Source organism: Notolepis coatsorum (assembly GCF_963971535.1).
Source record: "Notolepis coatsorum genome assembly, chromosome: 11".
Classification (NCBI taxonomy): domain Eukaryota; kingdom Metazoa; phylum Chordata; class Actinopteri; order Aulopiformes; family Paralepididae; genus Notolepis; species Notolepis coatsorum.
Genome location: NC_140175.1, coordinates 20,956,752 through 20,974,883, shown reverse-complemented (window position 1 = coordinate 20,974,883; position 18,132 = coordinate 20,956,752). Strand labels below are relative to the sequence as shown.

The 18,132-nt window shown below is 46.0% G+C and overlaps 1 protein-coding gene across 1 annotated transcript in view; it reads right to left on the bottom strand.

Annotated features, from left to right (window-relative positions):
• The window catches only part of LOC311237531 (zinc finger SWIM domain-containing protein 6-like), a 125,970-nt gene extending 108,099 nt beyond the window's left edge, over positions 1–17,871 (bottom strand). The window contains exon 1 of the mRNA XM_084325461.1: positions 17,355–17,871. Coding sequence (XP_084181587.1) covers positions 17,355–17,826 — 472 coding nt within the window. The 5' untranslated portion in view covers positions 17,827–17,871. The remainder of the gene's footprint in view (positions 1–17,354) is intronic.
• Between the last annotated feature and the right edge of the window lie 261 nt (positions 17,872–18,132).

Here is an 18,132-nt window from a genome sequence, read left to right as displayed (position 1 = left end):
CACCCTCTATACTGCTCTGCTAGCCTCCAACACCCTCTACACTGCTCTGCTAGCCTCCAACACCCTCTACACTGCTCTGCTAGCCTCCAACAGCCTCTACGCTGCTCTGCTAGCCTCCAACAGCCTCTACACTGCTCTGCTAGCCTCCAACAGCCTCTATACTGCTCTGCTAGCCTCCAACAGCCTCTACGCTGCTCTGCTAGCCTCCAACACCCTCTACGCTGCTCTGCTAGCCTCCAACACCCTCTACGCTGCTCTGCTAGCCTCCAACAGCCTCTACGCTGCTCTGCTAGCCTCCAACAGCCTCTATACTGCTCTGCTAGCCTCCAACACTCTCTATACTGCTCTGCTAGCCTCCAACACCCTCTACACTGCTCTGCTAGCCTCCAACAGCCTCTATACTGCTCTGCTAGCCTCCAACAGCCTCTATACTGCTCTGCTAGCCTCCAACACCCTCTATACTGCTCTGCTAGCCTCCAACACCCTCTACACTGCTCTGCTAGCCTCCAACAGCCTCTACACTGCTCTGCTAGCCTCCAACAGCCTCTACGCTGCTCTGCTAGCCTCCAACACCCTCTATACTGCTCTGTGATAGATGGTGCACACAGTTAGCTGCTCTGTGATAGATGGTGCACACAGCTAGCTGTTCTGTGATAGATGGTGCACACAGCTAGCTGTTCTGTGATAGATGGTGCACACACAGCTAGCTGCTCTGTGATAGATGGTGCACACAGCTAGCTGCTCTGTGATAGATGGTGGACACAGCTAGCTGCTCTGTGATAGATGGTACACACGGCTAGCTGCTCTGTGATAGATGGTGCACACAGCTAGCTGCTCTGTGATAGATGGTGGACACAGCTAGCTGCTCTGTGATAGATGGTGCACACAGCTAGCTGCTCTGTGATAGATGGTGCACACAGCTAGCTGCTCTGTGATAGATGGTGCACACAGCTAGCTGCTCTGTGATAGATGGTGCAGTGGTGCACACAGTTAGCTGCTCTGTGCTAGATGGTGCACACGGCTAGCTGCTCTGTGATAGATGGTACATCTAGAAAGGACACATCTTGCTCACTCCCATTTTCTTTTTAAATCAGTAGCTATTCTTTTTGACATTATAAATCAGTACAGTAGCTATTCTTTTTGACATTATAAGACTGTAATTACCATTATGCAATGCAGCATTCAAAGAAATGTCAGATTGTGACGGTGGTATATAGGTTAGTCCCTGACTCACTCCCTCCCTCATAACATGTGGCTGTGTTTGTTTTGAAGCATACAACCGGCCGCAGTTCCAATAAAAATTGATCTTGTAGGGCAGAAACATATTGAGCTGCCATGCATACACTATTAATGCTGATCAACAACCTTAAAGGCTGCACACGCTCTCTCCCTCGCTCTCTCCCTTGCTCTTTCCCCCTCTCTCTCTCTCTCTCTCTCTCCCCCTCCCGCTCTCACACTGTGCGTGTGTGTGTGTGTGTGTGTGTGTGTGTGTGTGTGTGTGTGTGTGTGTGTGTGTGTGTTCCCCAGACGTACACACTAAACCTTGCATCATTCAGTAGGTGTGCTTTGATTCATTGATTTGTGCATAAAATTGCTGATGGGATAGCCAGCATTAATCAGTGTATACAGGCTTCAGGCTTTATGTACAGAGCAGTGTGTGTATGTACAGAGCCGTGTGTGTGTGTGTGTGTGTGTGTGTGTGTGTGTGTGTGTGTGTGTGTGTGTGTGTGTGTGTGTGTGTACAAACATTGAGGTGTGATATGCTCGTCTCAAAATATGATTCAGTGCACAGGGTTTATGATATATTATAACAATTTCAGGCATATTGTATATATGACCCTCATCTGCACCTTTGTTTACATTATTTATTTCTCATATTTTTTATTCATATGTAATTTTATTGCCATTTACCCTGCCCATACCTGTACCTCCCCTCCCCCCATGCCGCTATGACGCCTGAATTTCCCCAAGGAGATCAATAAAGGAATATCTTATCTCATCTTAGAAAAGCCTAGTAGTTATAGAATATTACTTTTATATCCGCTCCACAATGTTGTGATTCTTGAGTCTGTGGAGGTGGTGGTGTAGGTGTAGGTGGAGGTGGGAGCAAACAGCCTACGTGTGAATGAGACTCTAATGACCTTCTGCTGTGAAGATCGACGTTGAAAACACAGCTCACCGTTTACATGGCCAGCAATTGACCAATCCCAAGCCCCGCCCTCTTATCTCGATCCTCCAATAACACTATTATGTTTGTCCAGAGGGAAGTGGTCGCTTGTGATTGGAGGATCAAGGAAAGAGCAGGGCGGGGCTTGCCTTGACATGGGTCCATTGGCACCTAGTCGAATTCCACATTCTAATCAAAACATCGCCTCCACACAGCGGTGGAATTCTCCAACAGGCTCGGCCACATCTCTCACATTACAGACACCACGAGCTGCAGATACATGTAGGTGAAAAGGTGTTTTTCCAAGGATGCTTGTTTAAACAAGTACATGATGGTAGGTGACGGTGTTGCTGGACAGGTCATAGAAAGCATTATTATTGGCTCAAAAACAACTACTTAAAATAAAATTATTTACACATCTTCTGTAGATACTATATCTATATCTATCGGCGCTTGTATCTAATCACAAGCGCTGCTACCTCGTGGCTCTATGTTCTTATTATGTATTCATATTGTTCCCCATTTCCCTGTGGTTTCTTTGTTTTTCTTTTGCCTATTGTCAGCAACTTCGGGTCATTGAGAAGCGCTATATAAAATAAATAAATTATTATTATGTGTACATATCCCATACCTACTCTTATTAGTTATGCTGCTGGCAGAGTATGACTTACTACCATAGTGTCTTTATACCTGTATCACTGTATACTACAACTCTGTACATATACATCTGATTAGCACCATTACTCAGTAGTACTAATTTATATATGTTATACCCAGTTTAATCACCTGTACATTGTATATTACTGTTGCACTTTACGGTTACATTTGCACTCTGGTTGGACGCCAAACTTCTTTTCGTTGGACTGTAGCAAATATTTTTTTATTTAATTTTTTTTTTTCTCCTTTATTCCGATTTTTTTCTCCCATCCCACTGTTAGTCGTTATGCCAATTCCCAACCCCCTTCCTGGTTGTTGCGCACTCCCCCCTACTGTTGGTCCGGGAGGCTGGAGACTGTCACATGCTTTCCTCCGTCACATGTGCAGCCTGCCGGCAGCCAGCCTGGCAGCGCAGGCTCTCACTGGGAGAGTGTAACGTGTGGAAGGTCACACTACCTCCCTCCAGATCCTACCCTCGCTGTGCAGGCGCCCCGACCAAACTGTAGGGGTCGCTGTCCACAACGCCCAGGACCCACCCATCAGCTTTCCCACCCCTAACACTGCCAATTGTGTTAGTATGAACGACCAGCCAAGCTGATAGCAACGCAGAGAGCTGGATTCGAACCCAGCGTCTCCAGCGTTGATGGCGAGCGCCTTGCCCACTACACCACCTAGCCGCCCCAGCTAATTTTATTTGACATTTTGTGTTTGTGACTTCTGAACTGAGAAGTAGAACGGGGGGGAATATGTGGCGTGAGACACCGACTGTAGAAATAACAGAATAATAGAATAATGCCACATGTCCAGATGGTGTCCATTACAGAGATTCCATGTTAAACACATGAGCCTTCAAAGCATTCGGCGTCGGGTCAAGTCATCATGTGTGTGTGTGTGTGTGTGTGTGTGTGTGTGTGTGTGTGTGTGTGTGTGTGTGTGTGTGTGCGTGTTGCAGCCTGGATACATTTGCACTGCAGGCCAAACGACATCACATCAGAATGTTCCGCCACGCCACGGGCACTAAAAAACAAAACGAACACCAAAGCAAAATATAGAATCTGACCCTCTCGCTCAAGTGCAGTAGATTGATATCTTCCTGGAGCAAAGCTATTGACTGTCGCCGAGTTAAAAAAGGTAAAGTGCTTCCACTGCTCACTTGACTGTGATGTCAAGCTGCTCTCCCTCGCTTTTCTGCTGAGGGGCTGGTTGTTGCTGAACAGTAACTACTTGCTATGGTAAGAAGAACTGTACGCAGAAGTGGCTGGAAGAGACGGGAAGGAGCGGCCTAACGCTCGACTGCCTCGCTAGGAAGACCAGCATAGACTAGCAAAGACAAGCAGAATGCATGATGGTTATACCAGCAAAGACCAGCATAGACAAGCAAAGACAAACAGAATGCATGCTGGTTATACCAGCAAAGACCAGCATAGACAAGCAAAGACCAACAGAATGCATGCTGGTTATACCAGCAAAGACCAGCATAGACAAGCAAAGACAAGCAGAATGCATGCTGGTTATACCAGCAAAGACCAGCATAGACAAGCAAAGACCAACAGAATGCATGATGGTTATACCAGCAAAGACCAGCATAGACAAGCAAAGACAAGCAGAATGCATGCTGGTTATACCAGCAAAGACCAGCATAGACAAGCAAAGACCAACAGAATGCATGCTGGTTATACCAGCAAAGACCAACAGAATGCATGCTGGGTTATACCAGCAAAGACCAACAGAATGCATGATGGTTATACCAGCAAAGACCAACAGAATGCATGCTGGGTTATACCAGCAAAGACCAACAGAATGCATGATGGTTATACCAGCAAAGACCAGCAGAATACATGATGGTTATACCAACAAAGACCAGCGGAATGCATGATGGTTATACCAGCAAAGACCAGCAGAATGCATGATGGTTATACCAGCAAAGACCAGCGGAATGCATGATGGTTATACCAGCAAAGACCAGCGGAATGCATGATGGTTATACCAGCAAAGACCAGCAGAATGCATGCTAGTTATACCAGCAAAGACCAGCAGAATGCATGATGGTTATACCAGCAGAGACCAGCAGAATGCATGATGGTTATACCAGCAAAGACCAGCAGAATGCATGATGGTTATACCAACAAAGACCAGCAGAATGCATGATGGTTATACCAGCAAAGACCAGCAGAATGCATGATGGTTATACCAGCAAAGACCAGCAGAATGCATGATGGTTATACCAGCAAAGACCAGCAGAATGCATGATGGTTATACCAGCAAAGACCAGCAGAATGCATGATGGTTATACCAGCAAAGACCAGCAGAATGCATGATGGTTATACCAACAAAGACCAGCAGAATGCATGATGGTTATACCAGCAAAGACCAGCGGAATGCATGATGGTTATACCAGCAAAGACCAGCGGAATGCATGATGGTTATACCAGCAAAGACCAGCGGAATGCATGATGGTTATACCAGCAAAGACCAGCGGAATGCATGATGGTTATACCAACAAAGACCAGCAGAATGCATGCTGGGTATACCAGCAAAGACCAGCGGAATGCATGATGGTTATACCAACAAAGACCAGCAGAATGCATGCTGGGTATACCAACAAAGACCAGCAGAATGCATGATGGGTATACCAGCAAAGACCAGCGGAATGCATGATGGTTATACCAACAAAGACCAGCAGAATGCATGATGGTTATACCAACAAAGACCAGCGGAATGCATGATGGTTATACCAACAAAGACCAGCAGAATGCATGATGGTTATACCAACAAAGACCAGCGGAATGCATGATGGTTATACCAACAAAGACCAGCAGAATGCATGCTGGTTAATTATACCAGCAAAGACCAGCAGAATGCATGATGGTTATACCAACAAAGACCAGCAGAATGCATGATGGTTATACCAGCAAAGACCAGCAGAATGCATGATGGTTATACCAACAAAGACCAGCAGAATGCATGATGGTTATACCAGCAAAGACCAGCAGAATGCATGATGGGTATACCAGCAAAGACCAGCAGAATGCATGATGGTTATACCAGCAAAGACCAGCAGAATGCATGATGGGTATACCAGCATAATGATACGGTCAGGTAACAGTATTCTATGGACAAATACGTATGTAAGCAGCACGACCTGGTGACACCTTTTCACTGCTATTATTGATCAGCAGAATGCTATCTGGCTGCAAGCTAGCTTAGCACAATGAATGGAAGAGGATATGGAGTGGCTAGCCTAGCTTAAAACTCCGGGGAGTGGGGTTTGTTTAGGTGTGACGAAAAGTATAATGGAGCAGCTCTATGGACAAACCATGACACTCCCCCCTGACTAAAAGTATAATGAGGCACTATGGAGAAACCATGACACTCCCCCCTGACTAAAAGTATAATGAGGCACTATGGAGAAACCATGATAATGGTTGCTTGTTGAAATGAAAAACGGCTGGATGTCATATTTGCCAAATCAGCACGGCTGTGAGTGTGTGAGTCTTTCCCCTTTACACGTCTAGCTTTGACATAGATTGATTGTTTAGGTCGCTAACTAATGCAAATGTAGTCTGCTGCTCCGTTGTTCTCGCCAGGATTACATTCCTTTTTGCGCACGCATCCGACATGGATGAGAAACCCGTCCAAAGGTACATCGCTAGTCTCGTGCCTTACTAGTGCGCCTTACTAACTAGTGCGCCTTAGTTTGTGTAGTGTTTCCAATAAGCTGCCGTGACCGACTTCAAGGACCCAGCCTCCTGGACGGTGTGGGCCAGTGGAGGTGAGAGTAGCCTGGGCTGGGCTAGGTATTGTTCTGGTCATGACAAGAGTGCTTCAAACTAAAGGCCCTTAAAAAAAGGGATCCGAGGGGCCCAGTGAGATTTCACTGTGTGGTGACACTCTACCACGATGCTGCCAGGAGGACCAAACCTAACCCTCTAGTATCTGACCAGAGCAACAGACCAGAGCAACAGACCAGAGCAACAGACCCTCTAGTTTCTGACCAGAGCAACAGACCAGAGCAACAGACCCTCTAGTTTCTGACCAGAGCAACAGACCAGAGCAACAGACCCTCTAGTTTCTGACCAGAGCAACAGACCAGAGCAACAGACCCTCTAGTTTCTGACCAGAGCAACAGACCAGAGCAACAGACCAGAGCAACAGACCCTCTAGTTTCTGACCAGAGCAACAGACCAGAGCAACAGACCCTCTAGTTTCTGACCAGAGCAACAGACCAGAGCAACAGACCCTCTAGTTTCTGACCAGAGCAACAGACCAGAGCAACAGACCAGAGCAACAGAGCCTCTCTAGAAGCTCACACCAGGAGTTGTGTGGAACATTAAACAGGGTATCCGCAGGTTTTCTGACGTCTTTAGTTAAGTTAAGTCTTTTAAGACCTTTTTAATACCACTTAAGAGACAGATTTAATAGCAATTTCATGACCATACTAGCAAAAAAAAACAAAAAAACACATAGCGACATTGAACTGGTGGCACTGGCTGCACTTGCGTGCCAATTTAAATTCTCACGCGTAAACAATATTCATATTTTAAAAAACAATATTCATATTTAATATTATTTCATCTCCCGACAGCCCCCCCCCCCCCCCCCCCCGAAATATAACACCTGTGCAAATGAAATTTAAAACTTTCATATCTTTTAAGGCCTTAAATTGAGAATTATGAATGTAATACTTTTTAATACCCCGCAGCGCAGATATAATAGGCCTCTCACAAACACACTAACTAGCTGACCTTCCAACACCCAGTGAATAGTAAGAGTCTTGGAAACAGAGGCCAAAATTGGCCACTGGCTTATATGCTGCCCACACTGACAGCAGGGGGGGGGGGGGGGGGGCAGGGGGGGGGGTCACTTCCTGTCACATGATCCCTGGCCTGCAGCCCCGGCCTGTACAGCAACAGACCAGTGCCAGATTTGAGTGCCAAGTCTTAAATTCTGCACTTCTGTGTACAAATGTCAGAAATGTTACTTAGCCGCGGCCTGGCGGGCTTTCAACCGATATTGTTTCACGAACGCTCTCACATACACGCACGCGCCCATGTGTGTGCAACGCATACACAGACGCACACACACACACAAACGTATATACACACACCCCTTGGGCCTACATTATACACTCTAAACTTTCCCTAGAAATTATACAACCACCTAATATTCATTTACCAAGATAAATATATCCATTTCCAACCAGAATGTCAAGCCTATGCTTATGCCATACATGAATAGCAGTGTGTAGGAAATAGCAAGATATAAATAAATTCCACCCCCACTGATACGGCAGAAGTTACATTTTCTACATAGTTAGTTACATGGCTGATGATATATATATATATATATACCATTTCATCTCGTAACACACAGAGGTTACCCTCATTTACAGTGACGACGAGCTTACAAAACAAAGACACAGTTTACCAGTAATCATAGGCACAATAAAAATAAGAATAAACAATAAGAATCAGCTAAGACAGTTACAAGTCGACACGCGGTGGTCGGAGAAAAGCAGCAAGAGAAGGAAGAACCTTCAGCTTCAGAGTCAGTCGGAGGGCGTTCCAGGTGTTGGAAGCATCAAAGGAAAAAGCAGTTTCTCCTACAAGTTCAGAGCAAACCGGAGGAACACTAAACATTTCGGTAATGATGTTACTTCATTACTGCTACACAGTACTACCGAGAATAATACACAGGGTCTTCTTTCAGGCATAGCTTTGAGTTATTCCATAAAGCAACGTGTTCCGTAACGGTCCTTTCACACGCCAGGCTACACTACAACCTAAATCAATTATTCCATTAATCACTGTACATATTAATACTACAAGTCTGTACATACATCTGATTAGCACTATTAGTACTCATTTATATATTTTATACCCAGTTTAATCACCTGTACATTGTGTATCACCATTACACTTTACTGTTACATAATTTGCACTGTGGTTGGATGCCAAACTTCTTTTGGTTGTACTGTACTTGTGCCGTATATGACGACAATACATTTGAGTCTAATCTGAAAGTATTCGCTAAGAGGTTAATAGGTTACATTTGCCCCCCCCCCCCCCCCCCCACAATAAAATTACTACATTTGCTACATTGTCTCATTCAATTATGTAAATATAAAGGAAAGACCCAATTATTACAAGATCCAAATGGACCAAGTTATCATCCATTTAGTATTAACACACTTAAGATTGAAGATAAGATATTGCTTTATTGATCTCCTTTGGTAAATCCGGGGGTTATAGCGGCGGGGGAGGGGGGGGGTGGGGTACTGCCGGTATGGGCAGGTTAATAGTAGAAAGACATAAATATAGGCGATACAATTATAGTAAAGATGAATACAAATAGTAAAGATAAAAATAGAAATAAGCAGTGTAGCCAACTGTATAATATGATAATAATAATAATAATATCCAAAAGTCACCTGATTCTCTGCCTACTCACTGAGACGGTCTCCTCAAACCCCTAGAAGACACGTCTCAGCGTTTAAACAGAGGGGGGGGGGGGGGGGGGCAAATCCATTTTTCCCATCAATAACAAACACTGCCAACTCTAATAGGATCAGCGTTTGAATGACCTTCGACCCGATGAAGCAAAAGCAGATGGAGACAGACGGAGCAAACAGGGGCTGAGCCAGAGCGACAGGGCGGGGTCAGGGGTCAGGGAGGTGAAGGAGAGGAGGGGGGGGGGGGGGGGGTGAACTTGACCCGTCTTAATGTGTGTTAGTAGCTTAGAAGACTGAAGGCCAACATCCAGCGTCGGCTCATTATGACATGTAAAGTGAATACAAATTAGCCTTAACCCTTTCACTACCACACTAAAGAAGAAGGTTAACCCTTTCACTACCACACTACAGACGGTTAACTTGGAGAGAAGGAGTGGGGACAGAATGGGTTGGCGAGTGATAGGCAACCTGATGATGATGATGATGATGAGTGTGGTAGTGAAAGGGTTTAAACCTTCTGTAGTGTGTGGTAGTGAAAGGGTTAACCCTTTGTCGTTGTGTGGCAGTGAAAGGGTTAACCTGCTGTATTGTCGCAGTGAAATGGTTAACCCTTTTGCTAGTGTGGTGGTAGCGGAAGGGTTATAACACACTCGTTACGTAGGCCTGTGTCTAATCCAATACGTTTCCCTAGACATACGTGGTTGTGAAGCCCCGAAAAAACACTGCATGCGTGTTCTCTTGTAGGGCAGCGTACCGTTTAGAGTTGTGTCGTCGTGTTAGATGTGTGCGCTACTCTACATCTTACTGGGATATATAGATTTTCAGTTTGAAGGGACTTTTGAGCTAAAAAGGAAAGGCGTTTATCTGTCTGACCTGAACATATATAACACATTAGATTAGATGTATTGTCATCATAATAACAGCACAAGTACAGGACAACCAAAAGAAGTTTGGCATCCAACCAGAGTACAAATGTAACAGTAAAGTGAAATAGTAATATAATACAATGTACACAGGTGATTAAACTGGGTATAAAAATAGATAAATTAGTACTACTGAGTAATGGTGCTAATCAGATGTACAGACTTGTAGTATTCATATGTACAGTGATACACACTGACACTATGGTAGTAAGTCGTACTGGCCAGCAGGGTAACTAGTAAGAGTAGGTAAGGTAAGGGATATGTATAGATATAGTATCTACAGATATGTACATGATTATATGCAGACCAGTCAGGTCAACACAATTTATAATTTTGTCTCTGTACACACCACCACAAGGTCTCTGTACACCACCACAATGGACTTGAAATGAAACAATCAAGATGTGCTTTTAAGTGCAGACGTTCAGCTTTAAAGAAAGACATGTACACACACACGTGTACACACACACACACACAGACATAGCCACAGCATCCTTCAACATGTCAACTGCACTGATATACCTATATGCGTGTGAGCAGAGCTGGGCCAAATCTGTGTCTATGTTTACTGTGGACTGGACGCGGTGGCATCTGATAAACTGCTAACCCGCTGTCAGCGGGACCTGAGGGAAGGCCACGCCGACGCCCTTGACCAGGAGACGCACCACTACTGCCTCTCAGTCACATGGGCGCCGCAAAGTTCTGTCGGGGACGTAACATTCAAAAAGACACTGGAGATTGTGGGCCGGTTGACTCTCTATTATCAAACCTTTATTTCAACTCGTAAGACACAGAGGTTACCCTCGTTTACAGCGACGACGAGCTTACAAAACAAGACAGTTTACCAGCAATTTCACAGGCACAATAAATACGAATAATAAACAATAGAAAATCAGCTAAGACAGTTACAAGTCAACACACAGTGGTCGGAGATGCCTGGTTGGGTCTTAGGGGTTCCTTGATCTGAACTAGGAAAACCTTTTTGCTTTTTCCTTTGATGCTTCCCAGTTCCAACACCTGGCTGAATGCCCTCCGACTGACTCTGAAACTGAAGGCTCCTCCTTATCTTGCTGCGTTTAAAAAGTATGATCTCCGACCACCACTGTTTGTTTATTCTTATTTATTGTGCCTAAACTGTATGAATCTACTGTTGTTAACTGTGTCTTGTTTTGTAAGCTTGTCGTCGCTGTAAATGAGGGTAAACCTCAGTGTCTCAGGAGTTGAAATAAAGATTTTTAAATTAAATGAAAGTAGGAAATGCCCCAAAAAAAAGGAAATCCAATGAAGGATGGATTTGGCTCAAAGCGCTCTAATTAAATTAGTTAAATTGAGTTTTAATTACATTAAGGAGAGCAACAACACTACAACACCCCTACACTTTTTACTTTTACTATTATGTACCTTACTACTATGCTACTATACTTATACTACTGCCCATGACCCATCATGTTAATATGTCTATACTACTATACACTCATGTAACACTCAAGTTCAACACTATTTGATGACCAATGCCCACTGACCCTTCGCTGCCAGAGATGTACCCCTCCTCCGGACTTGTTGACCATTTGTAAGCCGCCGCATTGGATAAAAGCATCAGCTAAACGACTAGAATGTAATGCAATGTCAATGTAATAGTCTTATGACATATATATATATAAAGGCTACGTAGGCCACATGGACTGGGAATGCCATCGCTGTGCGTCTGAAGATTGTCAACGTCAAAATGATATCATCAGTCCTGGGGAGATATCTTTTTTAATCTGTAAACGGTCGGGGGATGACTCTCAGGCAACACCCCCCCCCCCCCCCCAAACCATTTTGCAGTTGTCAGAAATATTAACCGTGTCATTTTTTAACACTGTGAATCTTGAAATGCACACCTGGGAAAGCAGAAATATCCATGCAGGGTTGCCAGTTCCAAGCGGTACCACCGACGCGCCAGCACGTTCACCCACCAAAGGGCGCAACTGAATACCACGTATGTCGTTTTGCAGTGTTTCTTTTTGTTGTAATATTTTCGTTCCGACACTGATTTATGTACCACAGCGGAGATTGAGGGGTGGCAGGAATAGAGAATGTCTTGAGATGAAGATAAAGCCAAGGGATCATTTTCTACCATACAATCATCCACGACACGTATATATTGTAAAGAAAGGGGGGGGGGGGGATATATATATATACACTGTCTGTATTTTCTTTAAGTTAATCCAAAGATATTTTTCTCTTTGTTACTAAGGAATCTACTGTGCCTATATTACTACCTAGTACCTACTATGCTACTATGCTACTATGCACTCAAGAAGACCCAAGACTCAAGTTCAACACTGTTTGATGAACAACATCAGTGACCCTGCTGACTTGTGCAGAACTTGCAAGTTTCTTCAGATAAAAGCGTTCAGCTAAATTACTAAATGTAAATGCATTAAAGAAAATTTAATAATATAGACTATTTGGATTGGAATAGCACACCTTTGTATTACAAGTTACAACATAATGGCGTAAAATAATGTCATATCGCATTGTGATTTGTACAAATACAACCATACCGTCAAAACTAAGAAAAAGTTATATGATATTTTGTCCATATTTTGTCACACTGCTCAATTTCTTCATATAATCAGACTGATCATAATTCACACTGTGGCCATTTTGCTCTTATGTCATTCTCAGGTTGGACTCCCAAGCATGACACCAAAGCAAAATAGCCACTGTGCGAATACGGCCAATGATCCAAACCACAAGTATCTATATTGACGCATCCCTAGAAGATAAACTTGTGGGGGAAAAAATAAGCCATACGTCATACATTTCCAGTTCTTTCTACTGTGTCTCTCTACCCTGTTCTGGTGACGCTCAGGTGCAGCGACACATGTCAGTCAGACCCTGGTGCATCATGGGTGGTGAGGAGTGGGACCATGCCTCTTCACTGGGGGGGGGGGGTACATGACAACTCTCAGTTGGCGGCAGCGGCTAACGCTACTGTAACTAACAACACTGCAAACCGCGGCAACGTTATGTTCTACTCTCTGGCATCGGTTTAGTCGATTCTAATCCCATCCCACCTTTTAGCCCCATCTAGCATTTCAACCAACGCGTCGTTATCGCTACCCAACCGGTTCGGTTAAATCAATTTGAATGCAAACCCTGCACCAACCACGGACTCTGGTTACCGTTTGGTTCGTGTATACCACCCTCACTATTACTATACCATCTGATTGAATCCTGCCACTCACTACTGTTCACTACCGTTATCACTATTATCATTACTGCTTGCACTTTGTTCCATGTTCCATTATTATTACTACTACCTATCCTACATGTACCCCAGGGATCGGCAATAGGCGGCCCGCGGGCCAACATTGGCCCGCCAACAATAATTTCTGGCCCGTCAGATTATTTTGAGAATATGATATTTATTTGACGCACGGGAAATATTCACTCGGGACGCCAGGGTGTCTTTTATTGTGAAGCTGTATCTATCTACCGGCAGTCATCAAAAGCATGTCTGTCACTATAGCCAATTGAAATGCTAGAAATGGTCAGGTGGACTGGGAGAACCAATGGAATAGTCCCACCGGGCCCTGTGTCTCTTTCCCTAACGCACTTTCACTTCCGCGTTCGAGATGCGACTCGCGAGCGAGTTGAAGAAAACAAAACAAACATCTTTGGATAGCAACGGGGAAATATAACGCTTCTTTTAATAAACAGGAGCCATACTTAAAATACGGGTTTATCGCAACAGGTCGGTGATTCTTGCGTGCCGAGCCGACGTCCTCTCTGCATAATATGTGGCGACAACAACAACAACAACATTAACAACGAGGCAAGTTGGCAGATAAAGTAGCTGCATTCAACGCCAATCTGGAATTGGAGGGCGGCGAGTGGATATGACATGTTTCAAACATTAGCAGGGATTTTGGAGGACTTAACAACAAACAAGGAGGTACAATATGGTGAGTCGTGTTTTCATGCATTCTGATCTGTTCATCACCCGCCGGCGCCGCGGTGATCTGCAACAGCTGAGAGCTGTTCATGAATGAATGGATGAGTGAGAACTTTGTTTGGCGGATTGCAGAGTGGGTGCAGTGCAGTGCGGCGCAGTGCACACGGTTGTTGGGGGGATGCAGACCAGAGAAAAACGTTTGTCTTTTTTCAATATCAGTATATTAAATTAGCCATTGTTTTTGATCCTGGCCCGCGAAGCAACGGCTTGGGGAAAATCTGGCCCGCCGCAAAACCTAATTGGCGATCCCTGATGTACCCCATCCCAATGCTGCTATGACACTAGAATCTGTCCAAGGGGATTAATAAAGGAACACTTGACTTCAGTGTTCAGTCTGGTGATAAACATAGCCTGGTAACATCAACAAATATGGACCACGATTTCTTGATTGGAAGAAGAAGAAAAAAAACGAGAACAAAAAGAACCCCATGCCATCAAAGCAGCTCACCTGTTTGGGATGATCGGGGGGGGGGGGGGGGGATAAAGGAACCCCTACCCTACCCACCCACGAACCCCCCTACCCTACCCACCCAGGTCCCTGATCATGGAAGAGAGAGGAGCCCCTACCCATCCACCCACCCAGGACCCTGATAATGGAAGAGAGAGGAGCCCCTACCCACCCACCCACCCAGGACCCTGATAATGGAAGAGAGAGGAGCCCCTACCCACCCACCCACCCAGGACCCTGATAATGGATTCCCTTCCCTCTTTCTTTGTGCTGCTGGAGCGCGAGCCTTGTGTTGTTATTGTTGTGGGGAGTGGAGGTATAGAGAACAAACGCGTGCCAAACAAATGTGTAAAATATATCATTAATATAATTTTCCTTCAGGGCTGCCCAGAGCGAGCGAGCGACCCCCCCCCCTAAACCCCCAATGTGGGAAGAGATTGCATCTTTTATTTATCACTTCTTGGTTGGCTCCATTTTAACAGCAAATTCCAGGCTGGGGCGCAATCAGCCAAGAAAGACTCCCTGTGTGTGTGTGTGTGTGTGCACTGCTGTCATCCTCCGTCGCAGGCATGCAGATTGAGCCTCCCCCCTCCCTCCCTCTCATTCTTTTCTCCCTCCCTCCCTCTCTCTCTCTGGAAAAACCAACTGACCAAATTCTGTTTCTTTCCTTATGGAAAACAGACCGAGCGGGTTGAACTTTACAGAAGGAATCCTTCCCAATATAAAAAGGACATATACTGGTCTTTTAACCGTGCCCCATAGAGCGGCTGTGTGTGTGTGTGCCTGCCTGCGTGTATGTATGTGGGTGTGTGGCTGTGCATGTATGTGGGTGTGTGTCTGTGTGCGTGCATGCATGTGTGTGATAATTGTGAACTGCGCCTGGAGTCCCTTCGGCACTTCAGTGAGGGCACGAAGCCCAAAGGAACCACTGCTAAACCCACTGCATTTAGAGGTGGGAGGGGAGAGAGAGAGAGAGAGAGAGAGAGAGAGAGAGAGAGAGAGATGGGCCATGCACACAAAAATGCGTTTGCAGCCTGCATCACAATCTAACCACGCAGCAGAGTAATGAGATTAAAGATCCTGAAGACTTTCCGAGGGGGGGTGGTGGTGGTGGTGGGCAGAGAGTATTAGCGTGACCCCCCCCCCCTCACACACACACCCACTAACGAGCTCACCGCAAACATGGGAGCTTGAAATACACCAGTTTGACACCGTGTGATTAGAATCTCTGGCAACTGAACCGTCTAAAGATGATCATATATCACTGGCCACCGAGAGCTTCGGGGGTTCTAGGATTCTGGGTTGAAACTAGTGTCAAAACTCACACATCTCAAAATGTGATAAGTGGGGGGGGGGAGGGGGGTTCTCCTGTAACGTTTATTTAGACAAGAGTGTTTCGGCACAAACTTGAACCACAATTAGCTGAGAATTTGTGTGTGTAAAAGATCAAGAACCGTTTATAAAAAAAACAGTCGCTGTGGCTTTAAATCGCCAATCCTCCCCTCCTCTCTCTCTGCCTTCCTCCCCAAATCTTTTCTATTTAACCAGTGTGGGTGAAAGGAAATAAAGAGAGGCTTTTGTTGCCTTGCTTTCGGGAGGGTGACAGGAAGCTGAAAAGACACAAATGAACATGAAAATGGGAACAAAGTAGTCGCGCAGGGCTCTCTCTCTCAATAGAGGAATGCCTGGCGGCTAGTTGATATTATGCGCACTCAGTAATTATAAAAGCTCAAAGAGAGAGAGAGAGAGCGCTCCCAGCCTAGAATAAAGATACCGCGCTTAGAAATAAGAACCGGCGTTATAATAATAATAAAAAAAAAAACCTATGTTACTGAATAATCAGACTATACTGCTCATATTGCCGGTGGAGAGAGAGGGGGGGGGGAGACACTGAGAGAGAGGGGGAGAGGTTGCACAGAGAGACAGAGGGAACTGTCAATTCAGCAGAGAGGCTGTGTTCTCCTCCCCCATGCCTCTCTCTCTCTCTCTCAGTATGGCCACGGAAAATAAACAAGAGTCGACAAGCCGCAGCCCCGGATTCTATTCTCGACACACAAGAGCTTAGGAAAAAATATATAAAAGCTCGATCGTCCCCTTCCCCCTCCGCCAGATCAAAGTATATTATAGGAAGGAGGGTGGAAATGGAATAAATAACTATAAAGGCTATAATAAACGTTCAACTCGGGGGGGGAGTCGCGTTTTTTTTTCTTTACTTCCGCGAGTGTTATTCTACACCCCCCCCCCTTCTGCGAAAATAATAATGTCCCGTCGATGATCCATGCAGTAGTGTGTGATTATGATTATGTTATAACGTTGTTGGATTTGTCCAAAACCCAGTGGCACGACGACACAGAGTTGTATGCACCACGGAATACTAAAATGCTATAAATGCAGTGGCCTTTAGGAAAAACGGGATATTAATATCCTGCCCCATCGGCGCGGCGGCTTGTTGCAGATTTTTAAAGCCCCGTCTCTCTCTCTCTCTCTCTGCTGTGGATCATCCCATCCTTTGTGTTGGATCCCCCAGCCTGTGTCCCCAGTGGATCCCAGACAGTGGATCCCAGTGTCCTTCTTATTAATACAAAAAAGTCCACTAATAATCTCCATGAGGTTACTGCTTTTTACACGTCCCACGGAAAAAACACCCGTTTTAATTCTCACACAACGGCGGGTGTTTATTCTCATCCCTATAATAAACTCACCGACTTGCAGGACGTTGTCCACGCAGCCGCTCTCCAGCAGCGCGACGCCGCGGCGGAACGGCAGCCGCGTCTCGTCGGCCGCGCTGCTGCCGCCGCTCGTCTCCCCGCCGCCGCCGCTAGACCCAGACCCAGAGCCGCCGCTCTCCTCGCCGCTAGACGCGCCGGTGTTGAACGACGAGTACATGCAGATCTCCCGCTCGCTCCGCGGGAAAGACCAGTAGACGATCCGCCGCTGGACGGGCTCCGGGATCCGCTCGAAGCGCTCCTCGACCCGCTGGAAGGGCCACTTCTCGGCCACTTTGCGCGCCGCGATGTCCAGCAGGGACTCCGGGCTGCGCGCCTGTCCGCCCTGCGCCCCCGCCGCCCCGCCGCCGCTCCGCGGGCCGCCCTGCTGCCCTCGACATGTCGCCTGGTAGCCCGGTCTACAGCAGAGCCGCTTGGCTGGGGGCTGCTGCTGCACGCGCTCCGCCATGATAGAAGCTCTGCTTTAACAACATCGACGGTGGGAACGCGTCAACGTACCATATAAAACGACGGGATAAGGAAGGGAAAGAGAGAGAGAGTAGAGAGAGAGAAAAGAGAGAGAGAGAAGGTTCCGCTCGGATCGATTGTTCGCCGTGTATGGGCAGGCCGTCCTTATTTGGCGACGCGGTGGGCGGGGCCTCGCGGGGTGGGCGGAGCCTCGCCGAGTGTCTGTCAAACCCCTTTGTTGACAAAATGAAGAAAAGGGGGCGTGGCCTTCTCCCCCGTCTGCCGTGCTAAAATAGGAATGGAGGCG